Source organism: Artemia sp. Qi Xiang Cuo, chromosome 10 (genome assembly GCF_049724085.1).
Source record: "Artemia sp. Qi Xiang Cuo chromosome 10, ASM4972408v1, whole genome shotgun sequence".
In the NCBI taxonomy this organism is placed as follows: domain Eukaryota; kingdom Metazoa; phylum Arthropoda; class Branchiopoda; order Anostraca; family Artemiidae; genus Artemia; species Artemia sp. Qi Xiang Cuo.
The window spans coordinates 30,474,974-30,501,372 of NC_142803.1; the positions used below are offsets into that span (position 1 = coordinate 30,474,974).

The 26,399-nt window shown below is 34.8% G+C and overlaps 1 protein-coding gene across 3 annotated transcripts in view; it reads right to left on the reverse strand.

The window, feature by feature from the left end:
• LOC148947651 (uncharacterized) overlaps positions 1–26,399 on the reverse strand; it is a 48,967-nt gene that overhangs the window by 21,314 nt on the left and 1,254 nt on the right. For all 3 annotated transcript variants that reach the window (XM_089095350.1, XM_089095348.1, XM_089095349.1), the window contains exons 2-4: positions 17,652–18,567; positions 16,678–16,856; positions 14,753–14,969 (exon numbers count right to left, since the gene is read on the reverse strand). In XM_089095350.1, the coding sequence (XP_088951476.1) occupies positions 14,753–14,969; positions 16,678–16,856; positions 17,652–18,456 (1,201 nt within the window). In that variant the 5' untranslated portion in view covers positions 18,457–18,567. The remainder of the gene's footprint in view (positions 1–14,752; positions 14,970–16,677; positions 16,857–17,651; positions 18,568–26,399) is intronic.

The window sequence follows — 26,399 nt, forward strand, 5'->3', positions numbered from 1 at the left end:
ATTCTAAACTGTAATGCAGTTCAGGCCATGAACATACATCCACTACAGAAAACAAAAATTATTGCAGAATTGGCAAAAATCTACATCCCAGATGACATGCTCATTCAAGCAAAAAAAGATCTTGCTTTACTGTTAACAAAGCTGAACATTGATACACAGTCACATGAAGAATAAATCAACAACACAACATTTATCAATACTCCAATGGAATGTAAGATCACTCACAGAAAATAAGCTAAATGAACTAATATCATTTATGAATAATAATTCAATCAATATTGCTTGCCTCCAGGAAACTCATTTAACCCAAAATCAACAAATTAAGTCTCTGGGATATACTATCCTGAGAAAGGATAGATCTTCAGAGAGAAAAGGAGGTGGTGTAGCTTTATTAGTTAATAACAATATAAAATTTTGTGGCATCAATTTTCCAGATTTTGAAAATGATGTTGATGTAATTGGTATAAGTGTTTGGCTGAATAATTTAAAAACCTACATAATAAGCTTTTATAACCCTAATGGCCAAACTACAGATGCCAAGGATTTCTTTAATTATATAAATAATTCTAATATGTTAAAAAATATCATTATTTGTGGTGATTTCAATGCCCACAGCCTTTTGTGGGGGAATAAACCAGCAAATAAAGCTGGTAAATTTATTGAGCATATGACTTCAAATAATAATGAATTAGTTGTTGCTACCCCTCAAAACCTGAATACCTATTTCAACCCCAACAGTGGCAATTTCTCCACAATTGACCTACAAATTGTGTCTTTAAATTTTTTGAACAAAATTTACATAAATAAAATTGATAGTCTATGTACAGACCACTTTGCTATAGTTTGCTCCCTAAATGAACCTGCTGAAACTTCTCATACATCCAAATATATCAACACTAAAGCAAATTGGTCTATTTTCCAAAATAAGCTAAATGATGAAATTACAAGTTTCACCCAAAGTTCATGCATTTCTAACACAATAGTTGACACACATGCTGAAGCGTTGACATCTTTACTAATAAATACAGCTAATCATGCTATCCCCAGGACAACACCTAAGAAAACATTCCCTAAACAAATTCCTAAAGCATGGTGGACAAATGAGTGCCTAAATAAATGGAGGATAAAAAAGGCAGCTAGGACAGAATTCATAAGAAAACTAACACCTACTACATATTTTAAAAAATTAAAAGCAGAATCTAATCTAAAAAGGACTATAATAGATGCCAAATATAAATACTGGAATAATTTTGCAAATAATCTCTCCAGAGAAACAACTGAGCCAATTATACATAAAGTCATAAGCCACATATGTGGGAAAAAGACTTCTCCCAACCCACTCCTGTATGAGCTTATACATAATAATACCCATTATGAAAATGATAATGAAAAGTCTAACCTATTTGCAACTCTTTTTGTTAATAAGCTAACATCAAATAATCAAAGCAAACTGTCAACAATTCCTATGAAACCTATCTACCAACCATGCCCAGGATCCGAGTACATAACTAATCCATTTTCAATCCAGGAATTGAATAATGCAATACATCATATTAGGTCCAAAACTAGCAGTAGCTATGACAATATACACCCTACATGGATAAAGAAATCTCACACCTTCATACAAACAAGAATTACTAAATTGTTGTAATCATGATTGGTCATCTTTTAGGTTCCCTTATATACGGAAATGTTCGTAACTCCTACCAATCCTGAAGAGAAATAAAAATCCACATAAGACTGTGTCTTATAGTCCAATAATTATTACTCCTGTGATGTGGAAAATAATGGAGAAAATTATTTATCACAGACTCCTCTGGTTTGTTGAGAAAAATAACATGATCCCACACACTCAAACTGGATTCAGGAAATACCACTCCTCAACAGATGCTTTCATTTTACTAACAAATGCAATGAATGAATCTTTCTCAAAAAATAATATCCTAGTGGCAGCTTTCCTAGATTTTGAAGGAGCATATGACAATGTGAACCACCAAATCCTTTTAAATAAAATTGCAAACCTCGGAGTACCTCCTAAGCTAGTATCCTTTATTAAATCCTTCATAGAAGTGCAAAGTTTCATTGTTTGTGTTGGTTCAGCCTCTTCACCCCAAAAGAAAATATCCAAAGGCCTACCTCAGGGAGCAGTCCTCAGTTGCCTCCTTTTTGCCCTATATCTTTGGGACATGAACCTACCCCACACGAATCTACAATATGCTGATGATCTGGTGCTATGGTCATCTGGCAACACCTTTCAGATAGCACAGTCAAATCTGCAAAAGTCACTTTTCCAGTTTGAAAAATTCTCTCAACATTCAGATTTACCCATTGCACCCACCAAGTCAAAAATAATCCAATTTCACCGGAAGCGAAACCATGTTAATTCAAAACTAACTCTAAATAAAACAACTATTCCAGAAGATAATAATATTAATTACCTAGGTCTCATGCTTGACCAAAAACTTAATTTCCACCTCCACATTTCAAACACAATAAAAAAATGTTATATAAAAGTAAATATACTAAAAAGACTTCTTTCCACACCCTGGGGTGTAAGGAGAAAACCTTACTCCAGTTTTATAAATCACATATAAGACCCCATATTGACTATGGGCTCATTGTCTATGGTGCATGTGCAAAGACCCAGATGCAAAAAATTGAAACAACACAAAATGATATAATACGTCTCATATTTGGTCTTAGGAAACCCACAAGCACCAAGTTTCTGCTTATGGAGAGTGGATTAACAATAATAAGGGAGAGACGTAGCTTTCTCTTGATAAAACATCTTACAAAAATTGAATCAAATAGCTCGCACACATTACATAATTGGTTAAGAAATCCAGCCATGTATAGAGGTATTGCAGATGAGTATGCCAATATTCAAAAGAAGTTCCCTGTACCAGCAAAGTCTATTGCACCTACTTTCCCCCCATCCCCTCCATGGAATTGGTCATTTCCCATAATAAATACTGAATTTTCAAAATGGAATAAAGATTTAACCCCCATTGCTTTTGTCCAGAAAAAATTTGCAGAACTTAATACAATTACCTATAAAAATCACTTCCAAATATTTGTTGATGGGTCAAAAATGGATGAGAAAGTTGCAAGTGGTGTTTTCCTTCCTCACCTGAAAAGTGCACTGGGAGAGAGATTATTTAATAATTTATCTATAATGTCTGCTGAGTTAAATGCCATAATCATGGCATTAGAACATCTTAAGCAAAACCAACATTTGATTAAAAATTATAATAAGATTATCATCTATTCCGACTCTTTATCAATCCTTGAGTTGCTGGCCTCAGCTCCTCAATATAATTTGGACATTGACACTTATCATTGTCTCAGTATTATTGATAATCTTGCTTCAAGTGGCATAAAAACTTACTTTCAGTACATTCCTAGCCACTCTGGCATAAGTGGTAATCATCAGGTTGATGAAATAGCAAAAAATGCTATAAATATTGACCAGCCAAGTGGGAGACCAATCCCAATTAGAGATATTTACCGATGGAGGCTATCAGATATTAATTTTAATAAGATTAATCCTATCCTTTCCCCCTTTCTCAATAAGTATCTTTCTAAAATTTATCATAGAATTCGTTCTGGAACAAATGGACTAAATTTCCTTGCATTCTCATATAAGCTTTCTAATTCAAGTGGTTCAATTCCCCTGTCCCCTCTTTGCAGGCATTGTAATATGAATAATGAAACAATTGACCATTGCCTATTTGAATGTAATATGCTGACGTCTGCACAACATACCTTGCTTTGTAAATTGTTAAAATACTTCAAACACCACAAAATCCCACTATCAGCCAAGAGCCTAGCCAACTGTACCTGCACACAGAGCATAGAAATCGACATCTATCATCTTATATTTGAACTCCTAGAGTCGAAAGATCTGCTGAAAGATATCTGAATATATCTAATAAATATGAGGCAATCAAGCCAGTAGCTCTGTAGCCCACAGAGTGAAGCAAAAGGAAAAGGGCTAAATAGTTTTACTGAAAAGCCCGCCTGCTGTTAAATAGAAGAAGAATAAAGTTCAGTGACAAAACGAACAGCAACAGCAACCTTATAAGAAAATCGAAATATATTTTCTTGTGATTATTATCGCTTCTAATCAGCAGTTGTACCAAACCACTCCTGCTCAGCTCATCCTCAGGGCTATACTGTGGTGTTTATCCTCCCCATAGTATAGTGCAGACGGTTTGATATCATTCTATTTTCCCTTCTTGTTTTAGTTTTATTTTTGTGTTTAAAGCTTCTTCCAATAGGCAATGATTAGAAGTCCTCCAAAAAAAAAAAGTCCCCCCAGATCCCAAATCAAATTCCAGTGAAAGTGTCATAGTGAAAGATACCCATCCTGGCTAGTCAAGCACGCTATCTCAAAGTTCTTATGATAGCTCCAATTTGGAGAATAGGACAATGATAAGTGTAGGGGCTAATGTAACCATAAATGATGATAATGGGTTTCAAGAGGTCCTCTCTAGAAGTTCTAAAAAAACGAAAAAATCTCCCCAATTAAAAGCATTTCCCCTCTCCCTGCCCAAGATCCTCCCTCCAAAAACTTAGGAATTTACCTTAAAATTACTCCCACTACCCCCTTTGAAATAAAAATGATCTCTGCAATAAGAGTTGCAATTTTTAAATTGCTAAAATCAATGTTCTCTCTTAACAGTAACCGAATTGGATCTCTGCTAATAGCTGTAGAAGATCAGAAATCAGCAGATACAATAATTAACCTTAAATCCCTTCTGAATACCCCAATTATTGCATCTAATTGGAACCCAAAACAATCACCAACAAAAATAGTAGTTTATAATGTTCCCCCAGAGATATCTACTCAGGAGTTAAAAGAAGACCTCTCAGATAGGGCTGGAAACACAATCCCAGTTGAGGATGTTACCCAACTTGGAAAACCTAACTCTAATGGCCTAAAACCCAGTAGATCCTTCTTATTCACACTGAAGGATAAAATTGATATCCCAGAAAAATTATTCCTATTTGGGCAAATCAAACCACACAAGGAATACAAACCTAAGCCTATCCAGTGTCAGAAGTGTTTCAAACTGGGAAACACGACAAACAAATGCAATGAAATTCTCCAAGAGTGTGGTAATTGTAAATCCTTCCATCCTAAAGAGCTGACAACTTGCAACAACACTCTGCCTACATGCATCAATTGCAAAGGCCCACATGAATCTACAAATAAATAATTATGCCCTGCATACAAGAAAAGAGCTCTAACACTCCAAACATCAACAGAGAAGGCCATCCCATACCCCTTTGCAGCAATGAAATCAAATGCTCCCCAACAATACCAAATAAAGCCTGTAATGAAACCACCCAACACCCCACCGTCACATGCCCCCACTGCATCAAGCCCCCCATATAACACACCCTTTTCTAAGCCCCCTAGCTCAAATCCCGATCAGAAGGAATCACCAAGCCAACAAGCCTCCTTGTCCGGTGAGATGAGGTCAGCCTCCCCCCCCCTCCCAAGAGGAAACAAACCAGTAACACTACCAGGAATCCACCCCTTAACCAACAAACAGGATGCACAACCAAAAATGCAATCCCCAAATATATGCTTATTCATTCTAAACTGTAATGCAGTTCAGGCCATGAACATACATCAAATACAGAAAACAAAAATTATTGCAGAATTGGCAAAAATCTACATCCCTGATGTTATGCTCATTCAAGCAAAAAAAGATCTTGCTTTACTTTTAACAAAGCTGAACATTGATACACAGTCATATGAAGAATAAATCAACAACATAACATATATCAATACTCCAATGGAATGTAAGATCACTCACAGAAAATAAGCTAAATGGACTAATATCATTAATGAATAATAATTCCATTAATATTGCTTGCTTCCAGGAAACTCATTTAACCCAAAATCAACAAATTAAGTCTCCGGGATATTCTATCCTGAGAAAGGATAGATCTTCAGAGAGAAAAGGAGGTGGGGTAGCTTTATTAGCTAATAATAATATAAAATTTTGTGGCATCAATTTTCCAGATTTTACAAATGATGTTGATGTATTTGGTATCAGTGGTTGCCTGAATAATTTAAAAACCTACATAATAAGCTTTTATAACCCTAATGGCCAAACTACAGATGCCAAGGATTTCTTTAATTATATAAATAATTCTAATATGTTAAAAAATATCATTATTTGTGGTGATTTAAATGCCCACGGCCTTTTGTGGGGGAATAAACCAGCAAATAAAGCTGGTAAATTCATTGAGAATATGACTTCAAATAATAATGAATTAGCTGTTGCTATCCCTCCAAACCTGAACACATATTTCAACCCCAAAAGTGGCAGATTCTCCACAATTGACCTACAAATTGTGTCATTAAATTTTTTGAACAAAATTTACATAAATAAAATTGATAGTCTATGTACTGACCACTTTGCTATAGTTTGCTCCCTAAATGAACCTGCTGAAACTTTATCTCATACCGCCAAATATATGAACACTAAAGCAAATTGGTCTATGTTCCAAAATATGCTAAATGATGAAATTACAAGTTTCACCCAAAGTTCATGCATTTCTAACACAACAGTTGACACACATGCTGAAGCCTTGACATCTTTACTAGTAAATACAGCTAATCATGCTATCCCCAAGACAACACCTAAGAAAACATTCCCTAAACAAATTCCTAAAGCATGGTGGACAAATGAGTGCCTAAATAAATGGAGGATAAAAAAAAGGCAGCTAGGACAGAATTCATAAAAAAACCATCACCTATTACACACTTAAAAAAATTACAAGCAGAATCTAATCTAAAAAGGACTATAATAGATGCTCAATATAAATACTGGAATAATTTTGCAAATAATCTCTCCAGAGAAACTCATGAGCCAATTATACATAAAGTCATAAGCCATGTCTGTGGGAAAAAGACTTTCCCCAACCCACTCCTGTATGAGCTTATACATAATAACACCCATTATGACAATGATAATGGTAAAGCTAACCTATTTGCAACTCTCTTTGTTAATAAGCTAATATCAAATAATCAAAGCAAACTGTCCACAATCCCTATGAACCCAAGTTACCTACCACGCCCAGGATCCGAGTACATAACCAATCCATTTTCAATCCAGGAATTGAATAATGCAATACATCATATTAGGTCCAAAACTAGCAGCAGTTATGACAATATACACCCTACATGGATAAAGAATCTCACACCTTCATACAAACAAGAACTGCTAAATTGTTATAATCATGCTTGGGCATCTTCTAGGTTCCCCAATATATGGAAATGTTCGTCCCTCCTACCAATCCTAAATAAAAATAAACCAAAAGATAAGCTTGAGTCTTATAGGCCCATAATGATTATACCTGTGATGGGAAAAATATTGGAGAAAATGATATATCAAAGACTCTTCTGGTTTGCTGAAAAAAATAATATTATCACACACACTCAAACTGGATTTAGGAAACACCACTCCTCAACAGATGTTTTTATTTTGCAAACAAATGCAATAAATAAATCTTTCTCAAAAAATAATGTCCTAGTGGGAGCTTTCCTAGATTTTGAAGGGGCATATGATAATGTGAACCACCAAATCCTTTTAAATAAACTTGCAAACCTTGGAGTACCCCCTAAGCTAGTATCCTTTATTAAATCGTTCATAGAAGTGCGAAGTTTCATCGTTCGTGTTGGTTCAGCCTCTTCACCCCAAAAGACAATAACCAAAGGCCTACCTCAGGGAGCAGTCCTCAGTTGCCTCCTATTTGCCCTATATCTCTGGGACATGAACCTACCCCACACGAATCTACAATATGCTGATGTTCTGGTGCTATGGTCATCTGGCAACATCTTCCAAATAGCACAGTCAAATCTGCGAAAGTCACTTTTCCAGTTCGAAAAAGTCTCTCTACAATCATATTTACCCATTGCACCCACTTAGTTAAAAATAATCCAATTTCACCAGAAGTGAAGCCATTCTAATTCGCCACAAACTCTAAATAAAACAACTATCCCAAAATATCATCATAATAGTTACTTAGGTCTCATGCTTGACCAAAAAATTAATTTCCATCTCAACATTTCAAAAAATAAAAAAATGCAATAGAAAAGCAAATATACTAAAAAGACTTCTTTCCACACCCTGGGGTTGTAAGGAGAAAACCTTACTACAGCTCATCTTCTATGGTGCATGTGCAAAGACCCAGATGCAAAAATTGTAACAATGCAAAATGATATAATATGTCTCATATTTGGTCTTAGGAAGCCCACAAGTACTAAGTGTCTTCTTATGGAGAGTGGATTAACAACAATAAGGGAGAGACGTAGCTTTCTCTTGACAAAACATCTTACAAAAATTGAATCAAATAGCTCACACACATTGCATAATTGGTTAAGAAATCCAGCTATGTATAGAGGTATTGCAGATGAGTATGCCAATATTCAAAAGAAGTTCCCTTTACCTGCAAATTCTATTGCACCTACTTTCTCCCAATCGCGTCCATGGAATTGGTCATTTCCCATAATAAATACTGAATTTTCAAAATGGAATAAAGATCTAACCCCCATTGCTTTTGTCCAGAAAAAAATTGCAGAACTTAATACAATTACCTATAAAAATCACTTCAAAATATTTGTTGATGGGTCAAAAATGAATGAGAAGGTTGCAAGTGGTGCTTTCCTTCCTCACCTGAAAATTGCAATGGGTGAGAGATTATTTAATAATTTATCTATAATGTCTGCTGAGTTAAATGTCATAATCATGGAATTAGAACACCTTAAGCAAAACCAACCTTTGATTGCAAATTCGAATAATATTATCATCTATTCCGACTCTCTATCAAGCCTTGAGTTGCTGGCCTCAGCTCCACAATATAAGTTGGACATTGACACTTATCATTGTCTCAGTATTATTGATAATCTTGCTTAGAGTTGCATAAAAACTTATTTTCAGTATATTCCTAGTCACTCTGGCATAAGTGGTAATCATCAGGTTGATGAAATAGCTAAAAATGCTATAAATATTGACCAGCCAAGTGGGAGACCAATCCCAATTAGAGATATTTTCCGATGGAGGCTATCAGATATTAATTTTAATAAGATTAATCCTATCCTTTCCCCCTCTCCCAATAAGTATCTTTCTAAAATCTATCATAGAATTCGTTCTGGAACAAATGGACTAAATTTCCTTGCATTCTCATATAAGCTTTCTAATTCAAGTGGTTCAATTCCCTCTTTGCAGGCATTGTAATATGAATAATGAAACAATTGACCATTGCCTATTTGAATGTAATATGCTGACGTCTGCACAACATGCCTTGCTTTGTAAACTGTTAAAATACTTCAAACACCACAAAATCTCACTATCAGCCAAGAGCTTAGCCAACTATACCTGCACACAGAGCACAGAAATCGATATCTGTCATCTTATATTTGAACTCCTTGAGTCAAAAGATCTACTGAAAGATATCTGAGAATATCTAATAACTAAGAGACAACCAAGACAGTAGCTCTGTAGCCCACAGAGTGAAGCAAAAAGAAAAGGGCTAAATAGTAGCAACTGAATAGCCCGCCTGCTGTGAAATAGAAGAAGAAGAAGACTTACGAACTTTAAGAAGAAGATAATGCATCAAGCACCCCATATAAAACACCATCTTCTAAGCCCCCTAGCTCAAATCCCTATCAGAAGGAATCACCAAGCCAACAAGCCTCCTTTTCCGGTGAGATGAGGCCAGCCTGGCCCTCCCTCCCAAGAAGAAACAAACCAGAAACACTACCAGGAATCAATCCCTTAACCAACAAACAGGATGCACTACCAAAAATGCAATCCCTAAATATACGCTTATTCATTCTAAACTGTAATGCAGTTCAGGCCATGAACATACATCAACTACAGAAAACAAAAATTATTGCAGAATTGGCAAAAATCTACATCCCAGATGATATGCTCATTCAAGCAAAAAAAGATCTTGCTTTACTTTTAACAAAGCTGAACATTGATGCACAGTCATATGAAGAATAACTCAACAACACAACATTTATCAATACTCCAATGGAATGTAAGACCACTCACAAAAAATAAGCTAAATGAACTAATAACATTTATGAATAATAATTCCATTAATATTGCTTGCCTCCAGGAAACTCATTTAACCCAAAATCAACAAATTAAGTCTCTGGGATATACTATCCTGAGAAAGAATAGATCTTCAGAGAGAAAAGGAGGTGGTGTAGCTTTATTAGTTAATAATAATATAAAATTTTGTGGCATCAATTCTCCAGATTTTGAAAATGATGTTGATGTAATTGGTATAAGTGTTTGGCTGAATAATTTAAAAACCTACATAATAAGCTTTTATAACCCTAATGGCCAAACCACAGATGCCAAGAATTTCTTTAATTATATAAATAATTCTAATATGTTAAAAAATATCATTATTTGTGGTGATTTCAATGCCCACAGCCTTTTGTGCGGGAATAAACCAGCAAATAAAGCTGGTAAATTTATTGAGCATATGACTTCAAATAAAAATGAATTAGCTGTTGCTACCCCTCCAAACCTGAATACATATTTCAACCCCGACAGTGGCAAGTTCTCCACAATTGACCTACAAATTGTGTCTTTCAATTTTTTGAACAAAATTTACATAAATAAAATTGATAGTCTATGTACAGACCACTTTGCTATAGTTTGCTCCCTAAATGAACCTGCTGAAACTTTATTTCATACCTCCAAATATATCAACACTAAAGCAAATTGGTCTATTTTCCAAAATAAGCTAAATGATGAAATTACAAGTTTCACCCAAAGTTCATGCATTTCTAACACAACAGTTGACACACATGCTGAAGCGTTGACATCTTTACTAATAAATACAGCTAATCATGCTATCCCTAGGACAATGCCTAAGAAAACATTCCCTAAACAAAATCCTAAGGCATGGTGGACAAATGAGTGCCTAAATAGATGGAGGATAAAAAAGGCAGCTAGGACAGAATTCATAAAAAAAAAAAACACCTACTACATATTTAAAAAAATTACAAGCAGAATCTAATCTAAAAAAGACTATAATAGATGCTAAATATAAATACTGGAATAATTTTGCAAATAATCTCTCCAGAGAAACGCATGAGCCAATTATACATAAAGTCATAAGCCACATATGTGGGAAAAAGACTTCTCCCAACCCACTCCTTTATGAGCTTATACATAATAATACCCATTATGACAATGATACTGAAAAGGCTAACCTATTTGCAACTCTTTTTGTTAATAAGCTAACATCAAATAATCAAAGCAAACTGTCCACAATTCCTAATAACCCTAGTTACCAGCCACGCCCAGGATCCGAGTACATAACTAATCCATTTTCAATCCAGGAATTGAATAATGCAATACATCATATTAGGACCAAAACTAGCAGCAGTTATGACAGTATACACCCTACATGGATAAAGAATCTCACACCTTCATACAAACAAGAACTACTAAATTGTTATAATCATGCTTGGGCATCTTCTAGGTTCCTCAACATATGGAAATGTTCGTCCCTCCTACCAATCCTAAAGAAAAATAAACCAAAAGATAACCCTGAGTCTTATAGGCCCATAATGATTACACTTGGGATGGGAAAAATAATGGAGAAAATGATTTATCACATACTCCTCTGGTTTGTTGAGAATAATAACATGATCCCACACACTCAAACTGGATTCAGGAAATACCACTCCTAAACAGATGCTTTCATTTTGCTAACAAGTGCAATAAATGAATCTTTCTAAAAAAAATAATATCCTAGTGGCAGCTTTCCTAGATTTTTAAGGAGCATATGACAATGTGAACCACCAAATCCTTTTAAATAAACTTGCAAACATTGGCGTACCTCCTAAGCTAGTATCCTTTATTAAATCCTTCATATAAGTGCGAAGTTTCATTGTTTGTGTTGGTTAAGCCTCTTCACCCCAAAAGACAATATCCAAAGGCCTAGCTCAGGGAGCAGTCCTCAGTTGCCTCCTACTTGCCCTATATCTCTGGGACATGAACCTACCCCACACGAATCTACAATATGCTGATGATCTGGTGCTATGGTCATCTGGCAACACCTTTCAGATAGCACAGTCAAATCTGCAAAAGTCACTTTTCCAGTTTGAAAAATTCTCTCAACATTCAGATTTGCCCATTGCACCCACCAAGTCAAAAATAATCCAATTTCACCGGAAGCGAAACCATGTTAATGCAAAACTAACTCTAAATAAAACAACTATTCCAGAAGATAATAACATTAATTACCTAGGTCTCATGCTTGACCAAAAACTTAATTTCCACCTCCACATTTCAAACACAATAAAAAATGTTATAGAAAAGCAAATATACTAAAAAGACTTCTTTCCACACCCTGTGGTTGTAAGGATAAAACCTTACTCCAGTTTTATAAATCACATATAAGACCCCATATTGACTATGGGCTCATTGTCTATGGTGGATGTGCAAAGACCCAGATGCAAAAAATTGAAACAACACAAAATGATATAATACGTCTCATATTTGGTCTTAGGAAACCCACAAGCACCAAGTTTCTGCTTATGGAGAGTGCATTAACAACAATAAGGGATAGACGTAGCTTTCTCTTGATAAAACATTACAAAAATTTAATCAAATAGCTCACACACATTACATAATTGGTTAAGAAATCCAACCATGTATAGAGGTATTGCAGATGAGTATGCCAATATTCAAAAGAAGTTCCCTGTACCAGCAAAGTCTATTGCACCTACTTTCCCCCAATCCCCTCCATGGACTTGGTCATTTCCCATAATAAATACTGAATTTTCAAAATGGAATAAAGATTTAACCCCAATTGCTTTTGTCCAGAAAAAATTTGCAGAACATAATACAATTACCTATAAAAATCACTTCCAAATATTTGTTGATGGGTCAAAAATGAATGAGAAGGTTGCAAGTGGTGTTTTCCTTCCTCACCTGAAAATTGCAATGGGCGAGAGATTATTTAATAATTTATCTATAATGTCTGTTGAGTTAAATGCCATAATCATGGCATTAGAACACCTTAATCAAAACGAATCTTTGATTGAAAATTCGAATAATATTATCATCTATTCCGACTCTTTATCAAGCCTTGAGTTGCTGGCCTCAGCTCCTCAATATAAGTTGGACATTGACACTTATCATTGTCAAAGTATTATTGATAATCTTGCTTCAAGTGGCATAAAAACTTACTTTCAGTACATTCCTAGTTACTCTGGCATAAGTGGTAATCATCAGGTTGATGAAATAGCAAAAAATGCTATAAATATTGACCAGCCAAGTGGGAGACCAATCCCAAATAGAGACATTTACCGATGGAGGCTATCAGATATTAATTTTAATAAGATTAATCCTATCCTTCCCCCTTTCCCAATAAGTATCTTTCTAAAATTTATCATAGAATTCGTTCTGGAACAAATGGACTAAATTTCCTTGCATTCTCATATAAGATTTCTAATTCAAGTGGTTCAATTCCCCTGTCCCCTCTTTGCAGGCATTGTAATATGAATAATGAAACAATTGACCATTGCCTATTTGAATGTAATATGCTGACGTCTGCACCACATACCTTGCTTTCTAAACTGTTAAAATACTTTAAACACCACAAAATCCCACTATCAGCCAAGAGCCTAGCCAACTATACCTGCACACAGAGCATAGAAATTGGCATCTATCATCTTATATTTGAACTCCTAGAGTCGAAAGATCTGCTGAAAGATATCTGAATATATATAATAAATATGAGGCAATCAAGCCAGTAGCTCTGTAGCCCACAGAGTGAAGCAAAAGGAAAAGGGCTAAATAGTTTTACTGAAAAGCCCGCTTGCTGTTAAATAGAAGAAGAAGAAGAAAACTTACATTTATGCGCTACTAAAGGAAAAAACAAACACCACAAAATCTCACCATCAGCCAAGAGCCTAGCCAACTATACCTGCACACAGAGCACAGAAATCGATATCTATCATCTTATATTTGAACTCCTTGAGTCGAAAGATCTACTGAAAGATATCTGAGAATATCTAATAAATAAGAGACAACCAAGCCAGTAGCTCTGTAGCCCACAGAGTGAAGCAAAAAGAAGAGGGCTAAATAGTACCAACTGAATAGCCCGCCTGCTGTGAATTAGAAAAAGAGCTTTGATAGTGATACCTTGAAAATCCAATATCAAGTGCAAGTGATTTTTGTTTATATTGAATAAACAGCAAAAAATCACCTCAATCATGACTTTAGCCTCTCCAGAGAAACATTGCTTAAAAAGTTTTCAAAATTATCAGAAAATAAAGAAGCTATACCTTCTTTAATTCTCGGACCAGGTGTAGTTAGTTAGTTTATCTGCTGAGGACGGTCACTGTGTATACGACCGAAATACCCAGAGATTTTGTTATTGTTTTCACCATCTAAAAAAGGATTAGTCCCTATTGAACTCTTATTTGTACGTCATGCAAAGGCAGTGTAGTCTTCTAAAATACCTGAGTAATCCAAAAATACCCAACTACATCCCATCTAAGTACAAAACCCCAAATAAATTTAGAAAATATCTTGTGAGAAATTCACATTTTTTAAGGGAAAAACGATATCTTGCATCATTTCTTACAGATATTTATTTAAAAGGAATATAATAGAAAGAGAAACTCCAAAGTCCCCACTACACCCCAGCTCAGTAAAAAAGTAAATAAATAGCTAAGAGTGAAAAAAAATACCTGAGTATCTGACAAAAAAATTCGCAACTTCTGCTGAATGCAGCACTTTCGCTGGACATGCCTTCATAAGATGTTCAAAATATGGTCCCAGGGTCTCGCTTTTAAGGATAACTCTCCCAGACATTGGACGATTCCCAGCTCCCGGAAATCTAGGTAAAGGCAAATGTTTTGTATCATGAGTGGACGATGCGTCATGAGTTGTTACCAACGTTTCAATCTGCAAATAATGTACTTAAAGTTAAGGCTTAGATAAAAAAGGATGGTTTGGGTATTCTAGCCTAAAAAAAGAACATGAAAACTTTGTATTTCCAGTGTATGCTGTATGTTGTGCTTTATAGCAAACATAGCATTCCTCTGGATCAAATTTTGATCCAACGTTGAAAAGTAAATCTTGAAACAAAATAATTCCTTAATCCAGTAGGCTCTTTTTAACTTATCTCGGTTAAAAAGATTTCGGAACAACCCAATTCCGAAATAATATTTCGGTTCAAAAATAAGAAGCAACTGCTTAAAGCAAGAGATAAAACAGCAACTGGTAAAAGCAAAAAAAAAACTAATTAAAAACAAAACAAAAAACTAACAAACAAGTTGAAAAAAAATCTATCAGAATTCTGAGGTGTGCAGCAAAACCCCCATTTTCCACCAAATTCCAGGTTTAACTAGCCTACTGCACCCTCTTAAATATTTCCTTATGATCTTTTTTTTTACTGGACTGTCTAAACTAGTGGGTCCGCCATATATCCACTCTGTTTTTGTTTTTTTTTATATATATTTGCCTACCCATCTATCATCCTTTCAATAACTTAACTGACCTGTGCATACGTGTCACAGTTCATGTATGCACTTATAACTACGTGTATATATATACGTCGGCATACTGTACGACTGTCCGAAACCCCTCTCGAACTAAACCTGGGAGGGACTCATCCCCCCTTCTCTGGAGAGAAATTTACAATTCTGCTCACAAATGTTATTCTTAATAGCACAATCAGGCTTCGTTACTTAAATTCTTAACAAACTATGTTGCTTACCTAACCATGCAAATGAACTACTGTTTCCACCTAACTAACACAAACAGTATGTAGATTTCAAAAGTAACATACATCATTTGGGCTAAGACTTAATCAGGCCTCATAAAGCCAAAGACATGCAATCAGCAAACATTACTTAAAAGAGACTCAATCATTTAGCTGTTTTGTCAGCACAGAAAGAAGTGATAGAAAACAGACTTCAACAAACTCTTAAATGGGTTTATCAAATGAACCAAGTTCAGATGAATACATTTTCCTTAGAAGCAGCATACGTTAGATTTTTGTCAAGAGGTGCATTCCAGACTGTAAACCGTACTACTTTAAATTACCTTAAATCGCACTTGCCAGCGAGTTAAGATGGCTATAACCTAAAAAGTGATTTAGATTAGACATGCACCAGGAATGGTTGTGAAGTAACTAAGGGCTTATAGGAGCCTAAGCTTCATAAATCTCAATTGTATCCATCTCTTTTCCATATTTGCAATCTGATAATAGTACTGATGATGAATACAATGCAGATTTAATTTACTAAAGCTGTCCATTAACTAACTTTAGTATAAGTTATTGCAAAAGTAAATTCAAAGTTACGTTCCTGTTACTCCAGCAACTATAACGTCAGCTGGAACCAAAGACTTAGTTTTTTTAGTAACTCTTTGCTGAGCCTGGACCTGGAAGGCAACCAAAGATCTGGTTGCATTATACTGACAGATGTCATTTTTAAGAACTATGTTATTTATGGCTTTTACACACACACACATATATATATATATATATATATATATATATATATATATATATATATATATATATATATATATATATATATATATGTTTGTGTTTGTATGTATATAATATATAAAGCATCATACACTAGATAATATTGTAATTACTAACCTTGCGATGGAATTTCAGTAAGTCATTGGAAGAGAGTCTCACCATTGACACCTTTCCATCTGACCAACGCACCTGGAGTTCTGCATCACTCCTCTTTTCATTGCTTCGACGATGAATAATACGATGCAAAGAAATGTGGTCGACCTGACTACAGTCCGTGAAATATGATGTTGGAGATCCTATAAAGAAATTTATAGTTCAAATTGATGATTCATTTTTAAAAATCAAAAGTTAGCCACATTTAGGAAAATTGGCAACATAATTTTGGAAACATAAAAAAGGTATTTCTTGAAATCTACAAAGGCCATTACCCCCCCCCCCTGCCCTGAACAGTATCCAACAAATCAGGAAAGTCTACAAATAAAGAAAAGTTTAATAATGTCCTCTTGTATTGCAAGACTAGGTAATCAATAAGAAAACAGATGTAAATTAACCAACATTCTATAATAAGAAATGAAATTTCTGTTCAAACAGATTATTGAATCATTTTTAAACGAATTTTTGAATTATTATAGAATGTAAAATTATTCACCCCACAGAAAAAAAGCTGGGTACATCCTTAGATGATAATAGCATCCAAGACTGATAATTTGAATTTAGACTAAATATAACAAAAATATCATCAGGAAAACTTGTATTCAAGCACTTTTGAGAGATGAATGAATTTTATGCATAAGTTACCTAGCCTATTTCTGATGTTTTACATCTTAACCCAATTCCCAAATATTTATGTCAATTGAAATTATGCTATCTCTTAAAAAAAACAACCACACTCCAGGCAACAAGTAACTGTAAATCACAGCAAAACAATAGCTGTAATCAAAACACACATAGATTCAATCCAACACCAGAGACAAGGATGAAAGAGTTTTCCTAGGGGGGGGAGGGAGGGATTTTCTCCTTGTGTTAAGGTATGAAAACAAATAACCAGCCAGTTAAAATAACTCAATCAGAATGGTAAAAAGCTACCTTACCAATAGGTTTCAAACAAGAATCAGAAACATCTTCAATTTTTGAACTTTTCACAATAACAGAGCTGCTTGAATAAGCTTGAGGAGGAATATCCCTTTTATCACAGATTTCCTTTGAGGATTCATACTGCCCTTCCGGGCTATCAAGACCAATAGAGCTAACTGAGTTAATAACATCACTTAACATTTCTGATGAAGACATAAAATCACCCTCTAACACAACATGAGAATCTCTATTTCTATATGGCTGGTTAACAGGTATAGGAGGTGCAACAAAATCCTCATTAGTTGAGGAATGGTCAGTACTAAACTGTTCAAAACGTGAAAAGTCTGTGAGTATATTGGCAAATACAGATTGTTCTTCATACTTAAATGTTGGGTGGTTGGCTGCCAAAGTGTAAACAAGCTGAAGTTCAGCTAAAATCCCTGATAAAAGCTCATAGTTCCCACTTGTCTGGTTTAGCCAACACAGCATAGAGTTTACAGGCTGTTGCTGGGTCAAAAGCTTATAAAGATAACTAGCACACTGGATGTTATTAAAATGGAGCAAAGCAAGTCCAACAACAGCTTTTTGTCTTGATATGTCATCCATAATGCTTCTGAAATCAGCAAGATTTGCTATGTTATTGCACTTGGCTTCTGTATCTAAAAACTCTTTTGAATCTTTCTTATTAAGCCCTTCAATAACTGTGCTAAAGAAATGTAGCTCAAACGGTACACACATTGTAAACAGAGAGCATACTAGGTCCACTCGTTTAGACCCTGGAAGGTCTTTGAACCAGGATAAAACATTTTCCTTTGTCAACATTCTTGGCCCAACACAAATAAGCACTAAAGCCTAGATGGGCTAGTCAAGTTGTTGAGCCAAGCTGCCTCACTGATAGACAAGTTACATCAACTGGTGTTTTGTAAATTTGACCTGAAAAGAGGACATTATTAAAAAACAAAAAAGAAGGCAAGTTCAAACTTAAGATCTACAACAGTTATAAATCTAGGAGCCCTACAATTACTTCAGGTTTATATAATTTCCTTAAAACTTCTGTTACTCTTCTTACACATAAAAAGCCTTCTTAAACCTCCTCCCCCCTTCCAGCAAAATTTGTGCATTTGCTAAGATTGCAAAAAGAAAAAACAACAAAAAAACATTAACTGTAACTGATCATTGTTTAACAGCACCCTAAATACAAATAGGGCTACCATCCCATAGAATCTGACTCCTTACATATATGCTGCTGTGCAAAAAGTGGGGTAGTATAGTAGCAATGCTACTTAGCAGTTTTCATGGCCTAGTGAAATTTGTTGGCCGATTTTATCTGAAAATGCAATTTTTACATAAGAAAATACTTTTTGCTCAAAGAAAAGCTGTCAAAACACAAGGTGAGCTGCTAAAGTGTTGGCAGCTTTTGAAATTCGGTTGAATTCTGCTACTGGCAGCTTTGGAACTTTTTCCATACCTCAATACATGTTTAGCTTTTATAGAACAATTTCTTTCAAAAATAGCTCAATTAATGTGTATGCTTGTCAAAAATAAAGTACAATAATTAAATAAACTACCGTTTCTGCAATAAGAGGAGAACTTTTACCCATTCAGACTTCGCCTCTGAAGGGTAGTTTATTAAGAGGCTAAATATGTAGGCTACATTATCAGATCCCAACAAAATTTAGAAAATAAACTCCAATGACACAAAATTGCAATATATTATTCCTTAAAGAATAATTTCAAAAAAATCTGGAACTTTTGATTCAGCAGTTGTGAAACATCTGTTTGATCTTCCACACTATAATGTTATGTTTGATGATGCAAAATTAATCAACAATTGTATTTGGCTATTACAAAAGTCTTTGTGAAATTATAGAAATACAATAGAATAATTATGTATAATAGGGTTAGTGTAAATAGAAACAAGTCTGAATATAGATTAAATTTACTTTATAATAGTTTAACAAAAAATAAAGAGGCTAAAATTTTATATTCTTTTAATAGTAAAGAGGATCAATAAATTTTGCAGATTCAGCCTCATTTAAGTTTTGACTTTAAAATGAAGTATAACATAAACTTTGAAAAAGTCAATAAGCTTGTTTAGCAACACAAGAGATTCATCAGATTAATCAAACACAACAGTTTCTTCATTTGTAGTTTGTTTTTTAATTATTTACACCTAAGGTATATGTGAAATTTTTAAATAAAAACATGCTGTCATTTTGCTAGAGTCCCATAATTCATACATATATGTAAAACAGTATATAACATACATCCTGGAATATGCCTTATGCATTATTACATGGCTGGATTTTGTTTAAATGTGAATTTCCTATTTGTCATTCTTTTTGCTTGATAGTATAGCATTTGTGTTTTCTTTATTTTTTCATGTTTTGGATAAGCTCATTTTCTTTGTTTATATTTTTTGATGTTCATAAAGGCTTCCAGGTGTGAAACCAAAATATTTGGATTTTTATTAATATTTTTGTGTTAATTTTTTTTAAAGTTTTGACTGTCTGAACAAATTGTACCCATTTTTGGTAGATTTTTGCTTCAACTGAAGATAGAAATTATATTAGCATACTAATGGATTGGGCAAAGGGAGCTTTCTCAACTAAGCAAAAGAATTAGCTGTTAGTCAAGTTTTCACTAGAGTGCCCTTTTTTTTATAAACAACAAAATATAAGTAGAACAATAAGGAAATTTTTTCTTTAAAGGAGGCCCTAGATGGTCAATCATTTTCATCAAGTTTCTATCAATTGATTGATATGTACTTTAATGAACGTTCAATCAACCCTTCAATCTTGACCAAACCTAATCTAACATGCTGCTTTGTTCAAAATGATTAAGTAACTCAAACTTTCAATCAATCACCCTCAACGCTTGACTCAAGCCTCAAACAGGCCCCTAGACAGTCAATCATACTTGAGTCAATCAACTGATGGAAGCTTTTGATCAAAATGATTGACCATCCTTTAAAATGAAAATTAGTTCCTTTAAAATGAAAATTTACATTCTTAATACAATTTATGGACGAGGTGTCTGTGTTTATGTTTGTTCGTCCCTGGGATTTAAATACAAAGAAGTTGATTTTGAATTTAAGAATCAAGGGTATGAAGTTGTTAGTTTGGAGTTGAGACATTAAAGCTTTTCTCAGAATCTTCATTTTGTAGTTATTTATTGTAGACCTTCAAAGAATGTTGATAGCAATTTAAAAAATGAGAGCCTACTCAGTTACACTTACCTACCTTCCTTTGGTTTCATCAAAAGTTGTGATTGTTGGTGACTTTAATGCTCCAGGTATTGATTAAGTTCTGGAAATTATGTATTTGAGGATGACAAACCCCCCAGAGCCCTCCAGGCAAAGGTTGTAAGTTATGCCCTGGGGGCATATAAGGTTTTTATAGATAGCATTGTTGTAGAATCTTCAAAAGGGGCTCATTCAACTGGAAATTGAGAGGGCTAGTGCCTTTTTTAATAGTCAAAAGTGATTGGAGGGCAACTAACCCCCCTCTCACGCCCAATCAAAATTTTCAGAAAGCCATTTTGTTCAACATAGTTGAAAGTTCTGGAAATTAGAATTGGAATCAGAGGACAAATACACCCCCCCCCCTCATGCCCATCATTTCCCTAAACACTTCTGATCAACATTTTGATATAGCCATTTTGTTGAAGGTAGGGTCCAAAAATTATGTCTTTGAGTATGACAACCCCCACAGCTCTCAGTACTAAGGTTGTAAGTTATGCCCTAGGGGCATAAAAGGTTTTTTTAAGAGAGCGTTTGTTGTAAAAACTTCAAAAAGGGCTATTTTTTTGGAAATTGAGAGGCCTTTTGCCCTTTTAATGGTCAAAAGTAAACAGAGGGAGAATCCCCCCCACACCCATCATTTCCCCAAACATTTCCAATTAACATTTTGATAGATTCATATTGTTCAACATAGTTGAAAGGTCTGGAAATTTGAGGATGACACCCCTCCCCTGATAGCCCTAAGGACAAGGGTCTTAAGTTATGCCCTTTGGACATATAAAGTTTTTTTGTAGAAGCATCAAAAAGGGCTCATTTGATTGGAAATTGAAAGGACTAGTGCCTTTTTTATTAGTCGAAATTGATCAGAGGGCAAATGCCCCCCCCCCCATGCCCATCATTTTCCCAAACACTTCCAATTAAAATTTGAGATAGCCATTTTGTTCAATGTATTAAGAGCCCATTTGTAAAACGAGCTGAAGAAATCAAAAATTAAACACTACTATTTGTGTCACAATTTTGAAAAGAGTTTACTTTGTTAAAAATTTCTGAAAAAGTTTCTCCAGTATATAAATATGAGGCTAAACTATTAATTCTTAAAGGAAAACTGGAAAGATTCAAACTATTATTTTCTTTTCCCCTGAAAAAGACTTAATTTGTGCTTTACTGAATTAATAATTTGTGCTTTACTGAAAAAATTCTTTTAAATGTTTTCACTTTTATAGCATTAAGAAATCATTTTTTAAGGAATAAATGTCAGCATATGTATATTAAACTGACAATGCACATTTTTTTCAGTAAATTTGTCTGAATTGTTTTCAATAAAGTACAAATTATATTCTGGCTTTTAGAAATCACAGGGGTTTTGACCCCCTACTCATTTTAATTTCTGCTCGTTTTGAGTTTCATTTATTTATTTATACTGATTTGTGGTAGTTGTATGCTTGATAGATTAATTGATTCTATTTTCATTTATTTTTGGTTTGATGGAGATCTTTACTTTTTGTTGAAAAACTAATTTTGTGGAATTTTTTTTTAATTGATCCTAGGCTGAAGAGTGCTCTTCAGGCTGAAGAGTGCATGAAACAAATGCAGCTGCCAAACCTAAACTATAGAAGAAAAAGAGGTGACCTGATCCAGATTTTCAAATCAAGAAAAGATCTAGATAGAACCAAGTTCAACAAATACTTCCGTAGTCAAACTAATGTCTGCAAAAATCCAGAAACAAATAGCATCAACTAGACAGAGATCTTCTTTCTGGTCAGTTAGAGCAGTTAAAGACTGGAACTTGTTACCTGAAAAAGTAGTGTCAGCACCAACCCTAAACAGCTTAAAAACCGTCTTGACAAGTATCTACAGAAAGAAGTGTTTATTCATAATACATAACATACAAAAGTGATATGACTTTGTGTACCATGTTGAGCCAAGATTAGAGAGTGCCACAACAGGATATGATATCCTATTAAGAGGCATTGTTCCTGTAAGTCCTAGTAATGAATTAGGTCCTATAGCAAGCATCAGGCTTTAGAGTAACAGCTAGTGGTCAGCAGCTGACAGACTTAGACATCATAGACAACATAGTACTTCTAGAAGAGATGAACCTACACTTGCAGCTACTACTTGACACCATAGCAGAAAAGGCTGAATAAATGGGACTAATAGTAAACATTGGTAAATTGAAAAGCATGGTCACATCCAATTCACCTTTGATCCTTAAATGCAAGAGAAAAACAATCAAACAAGTCCAGGAGTTCAAATATCTTGGAAGTTGGATTGAATATGATGGTGGAATAGTCAGCAAGATAAAAAGGAGAAGTGGACAAGCAACATTGGCATTCAACAAACTGAAACCAGTATAGTAAAGCAAAAAATACTCTTTGCATCTAAAGCTCCGGCTGTTGAATAGCAACATCATGTCTATTCTCTGTTATGCAAGAGAATGCTGGAAGCTGAATGTCCAGCTGGAAAAATGTATCCTAGCATTTGAAAATGTCTGCCTCAGAAGAATCTTTAACATTTTCTGACAGGACAGGGTCACAAATGTAGTGGTCCACAGATAAACAGGTCAACTGCCAGGCACTGATCTCCTGAAGCAGAGAAGATAGACCTATCTTGGTCATGTCCTCTGAATGTCAGAAGGCCATCTTCCAAATGCTGTCTATGAGTGACAACCCAAGTATGGGCAATAAAGAGGGCAACCAAAACACACCCTCCAAAAACAGTATAACTGAGATCTACAGAGTGCTGAGCTGTCATTACAACCACAGTGGGAGGATATCATGGCTGCTGCTCTGCTCCAGGACATCTGGCAAGGTTTTGTTGATGTCCTATGTGCCACACCTGGCCATGGAGGAACTACAGGCTAAGGTAAGGATATCTTTCAGTTTAGCCACTATTCACCCATACTGCAAAATTCATTAAAATTGTATCAGAAAAGGGTTTTAAGAAAGGTTGGACCTTTCAAAAGGTTCTTTTGTAAACCAGTCCATTAGATCATTGAACATATTACCTGATCACATTGTTTCAAAAAATAATGTTACAGCTTTAGTTGGAACCTCTTTTTATGAAGGACAGTATATAGAACCATAATATTAATGGCATTTGTATGATTTGTTTTACTTAGTGTCACTAAAAAGAATTTAATGAATTTGTCTTTTTGTGCATTCTGGTGTATTTGCTTATTATTACTAATGTGTTCAGTCTAAGGAGTTTATTAGTTAATTGTGTCACCAATCAATACCCAGGGATTCAGTTCTTGTATATTGTCTTTTATGTATTGTTGCTTATTGTTTTGTTTACTGTTAATTTGTAACAAGACAAGCCTATGGCTTACTCCATTTTTGTTTCATCTATATATATATATATATATATATATATATATATATATATATATATATATATATATAAATAATTGTAGTCAACACATTTCAACTGCAGCTTCACTATATTTTACCCTTGTTCTTGATTTCATCACAGTCAATTCAATTTATGGGTAAACCAGTTTAAACAAAAGAGGTACCATATCTAAAATATGAGATAAAGGTATCAGCTTTGAGGGTCCTTAAAGGGCTTAAAAAAGAATTTCCACATAAAGCAATTATTATATTTGGAAAGAGCATAAAAAATGCATCAAGTGGTATGTTCACCTTACTTGTAGATCAGTAGGGTAAAAGATCTCTTTTTGGAAAAGACCACTTTTCTTTGGCATTACAGAAAAATAGAGATGGGTTTTTGGACTGCCCTTATTATACTACAACATGATTTAATTTGAATGTAGCAACAAGATCCCTGTCTTCTTTGTGAAATTTTCACCAGTACCTTCTCAACATAAATTCAAAATGTGGTCTTTGTTTTGACAAGCAATTGAAAAGAAAAAATTATATTTCATATCTATGATTAATTGAATAAATATCAAACAATAAAAGTTAGATTTGTAGAATAAAAAACAATCTGCTTTCTATTAATATGTGAGTAAAACTGAAACACTGAAATAATATATACATCAAAATTAGGATAATTAGCATTTCCAAAAAAAGATCCTTCTAGGTAAGTCAAAAAATTAATAATTTCAAATGTTTGATCTTAAATAATTTTAATAATTACCAATTGATGCATAGCTTAGGTTTTTAGCTACTTATTGATATATGCAATTCTTCTAAATTCCTATCTGGTAACAAGATGTGAGGGTTTGAATGTTCCATAATTTGGTTCAATTGCATACTGTTTTTTACCCTAATAAACTGTCCCAAATTTACAACATTAATAAGATAGTAGGCTACTAATGAAATGGCAGCCAGCAGGTGAAAGGTAGGACTAGGCCTACAGAACCTAGCCTAGTTACTGGACTAGCCTAATATGCTAATGGGGTTAGTTTTATTTAATTTATATAAAAGTAAGACAGAAGACCAGAAATTACCCCTTCTATAGCCTAGGCTATTTAACATTCAATCATTGGTAGCAACAGTTACATAATAATTAGCCTGGCATAATCTAGGCTACAACAAACTTTGGGCTAGATAACAGCAGATTAATTTTCGATATCTTTTATGCTTCATTCTAAACTCATCACTTTTTGTTTTAGCAAGTTTTTTTGTTTAAGTGGTCAGTGGGACTGAGGACTTTCTGAGGGACAGAACACAGCAAGTGAAAGTGACAACCGGACCAAACAACCATGTCCTTTCTGACGAAATCAAAGTCACTAGTGGGGTTCCCCAGGGCAGTGTCCTGGGCCCCACCCTGTTCAACATCTATATAAATGAGCTACCCCTCATCACCAGCAGCAAAACCACCCTATATGCGGATGATTTGAAACTCATAGGTCCTGCCAACACCTCTTCTTCCATCCAATCCCTCCAAACTGATTTCGACCACATGTGCTCTTGGGTCAAAAGATGGCTGCTGGAATTCAACGCAGAAAAATGCAAGGTCATACACTTCGGACACAAAAACCCCAAACATCAGTACCTCATGACCCAAAATTCTGGAAGTCACCACACAATTGAGCCTGTCCAGGAGGAGAGAGACCTTGGCGTCATCGTTGACTCCCAGTTGAAATTCAGCTCCCACTCACAGAACATCTCAGCCAATGTTAGTAGAGCCTTAGGCATCATCAAACACAGCATCACCAGCAGGAGTAAACACGTAATCACCAAACTCTACTAAGGATTAGTAAGACCTAGACTAGAGGTGGGGACAATACTGGCCACCCCTGGATTCAAAAAGGACAAGGCAGTTCTTGAGCAAATCCAACGAAGGGCCACTAAGATGATTGCCGGCATGGAAAACAAGACATACAGTGAACGGCTGAAGGACCTCAACCTCCCCTCCTTAGTATACAGACAGAAACGTGGAGACATGATCCAAGCGCACAAACTCCTCTCAACCAATCAACAAAATGAGATCCTGGAGATCGACACCTCCCACAAAACACGAGGACACCCTAGACAAATCTGCAAACATCACGCTACAACTGGAGCAAGATGCAATTTCTTCTCGAATCGGATCGAGAACCTCTGGAACAACCTCA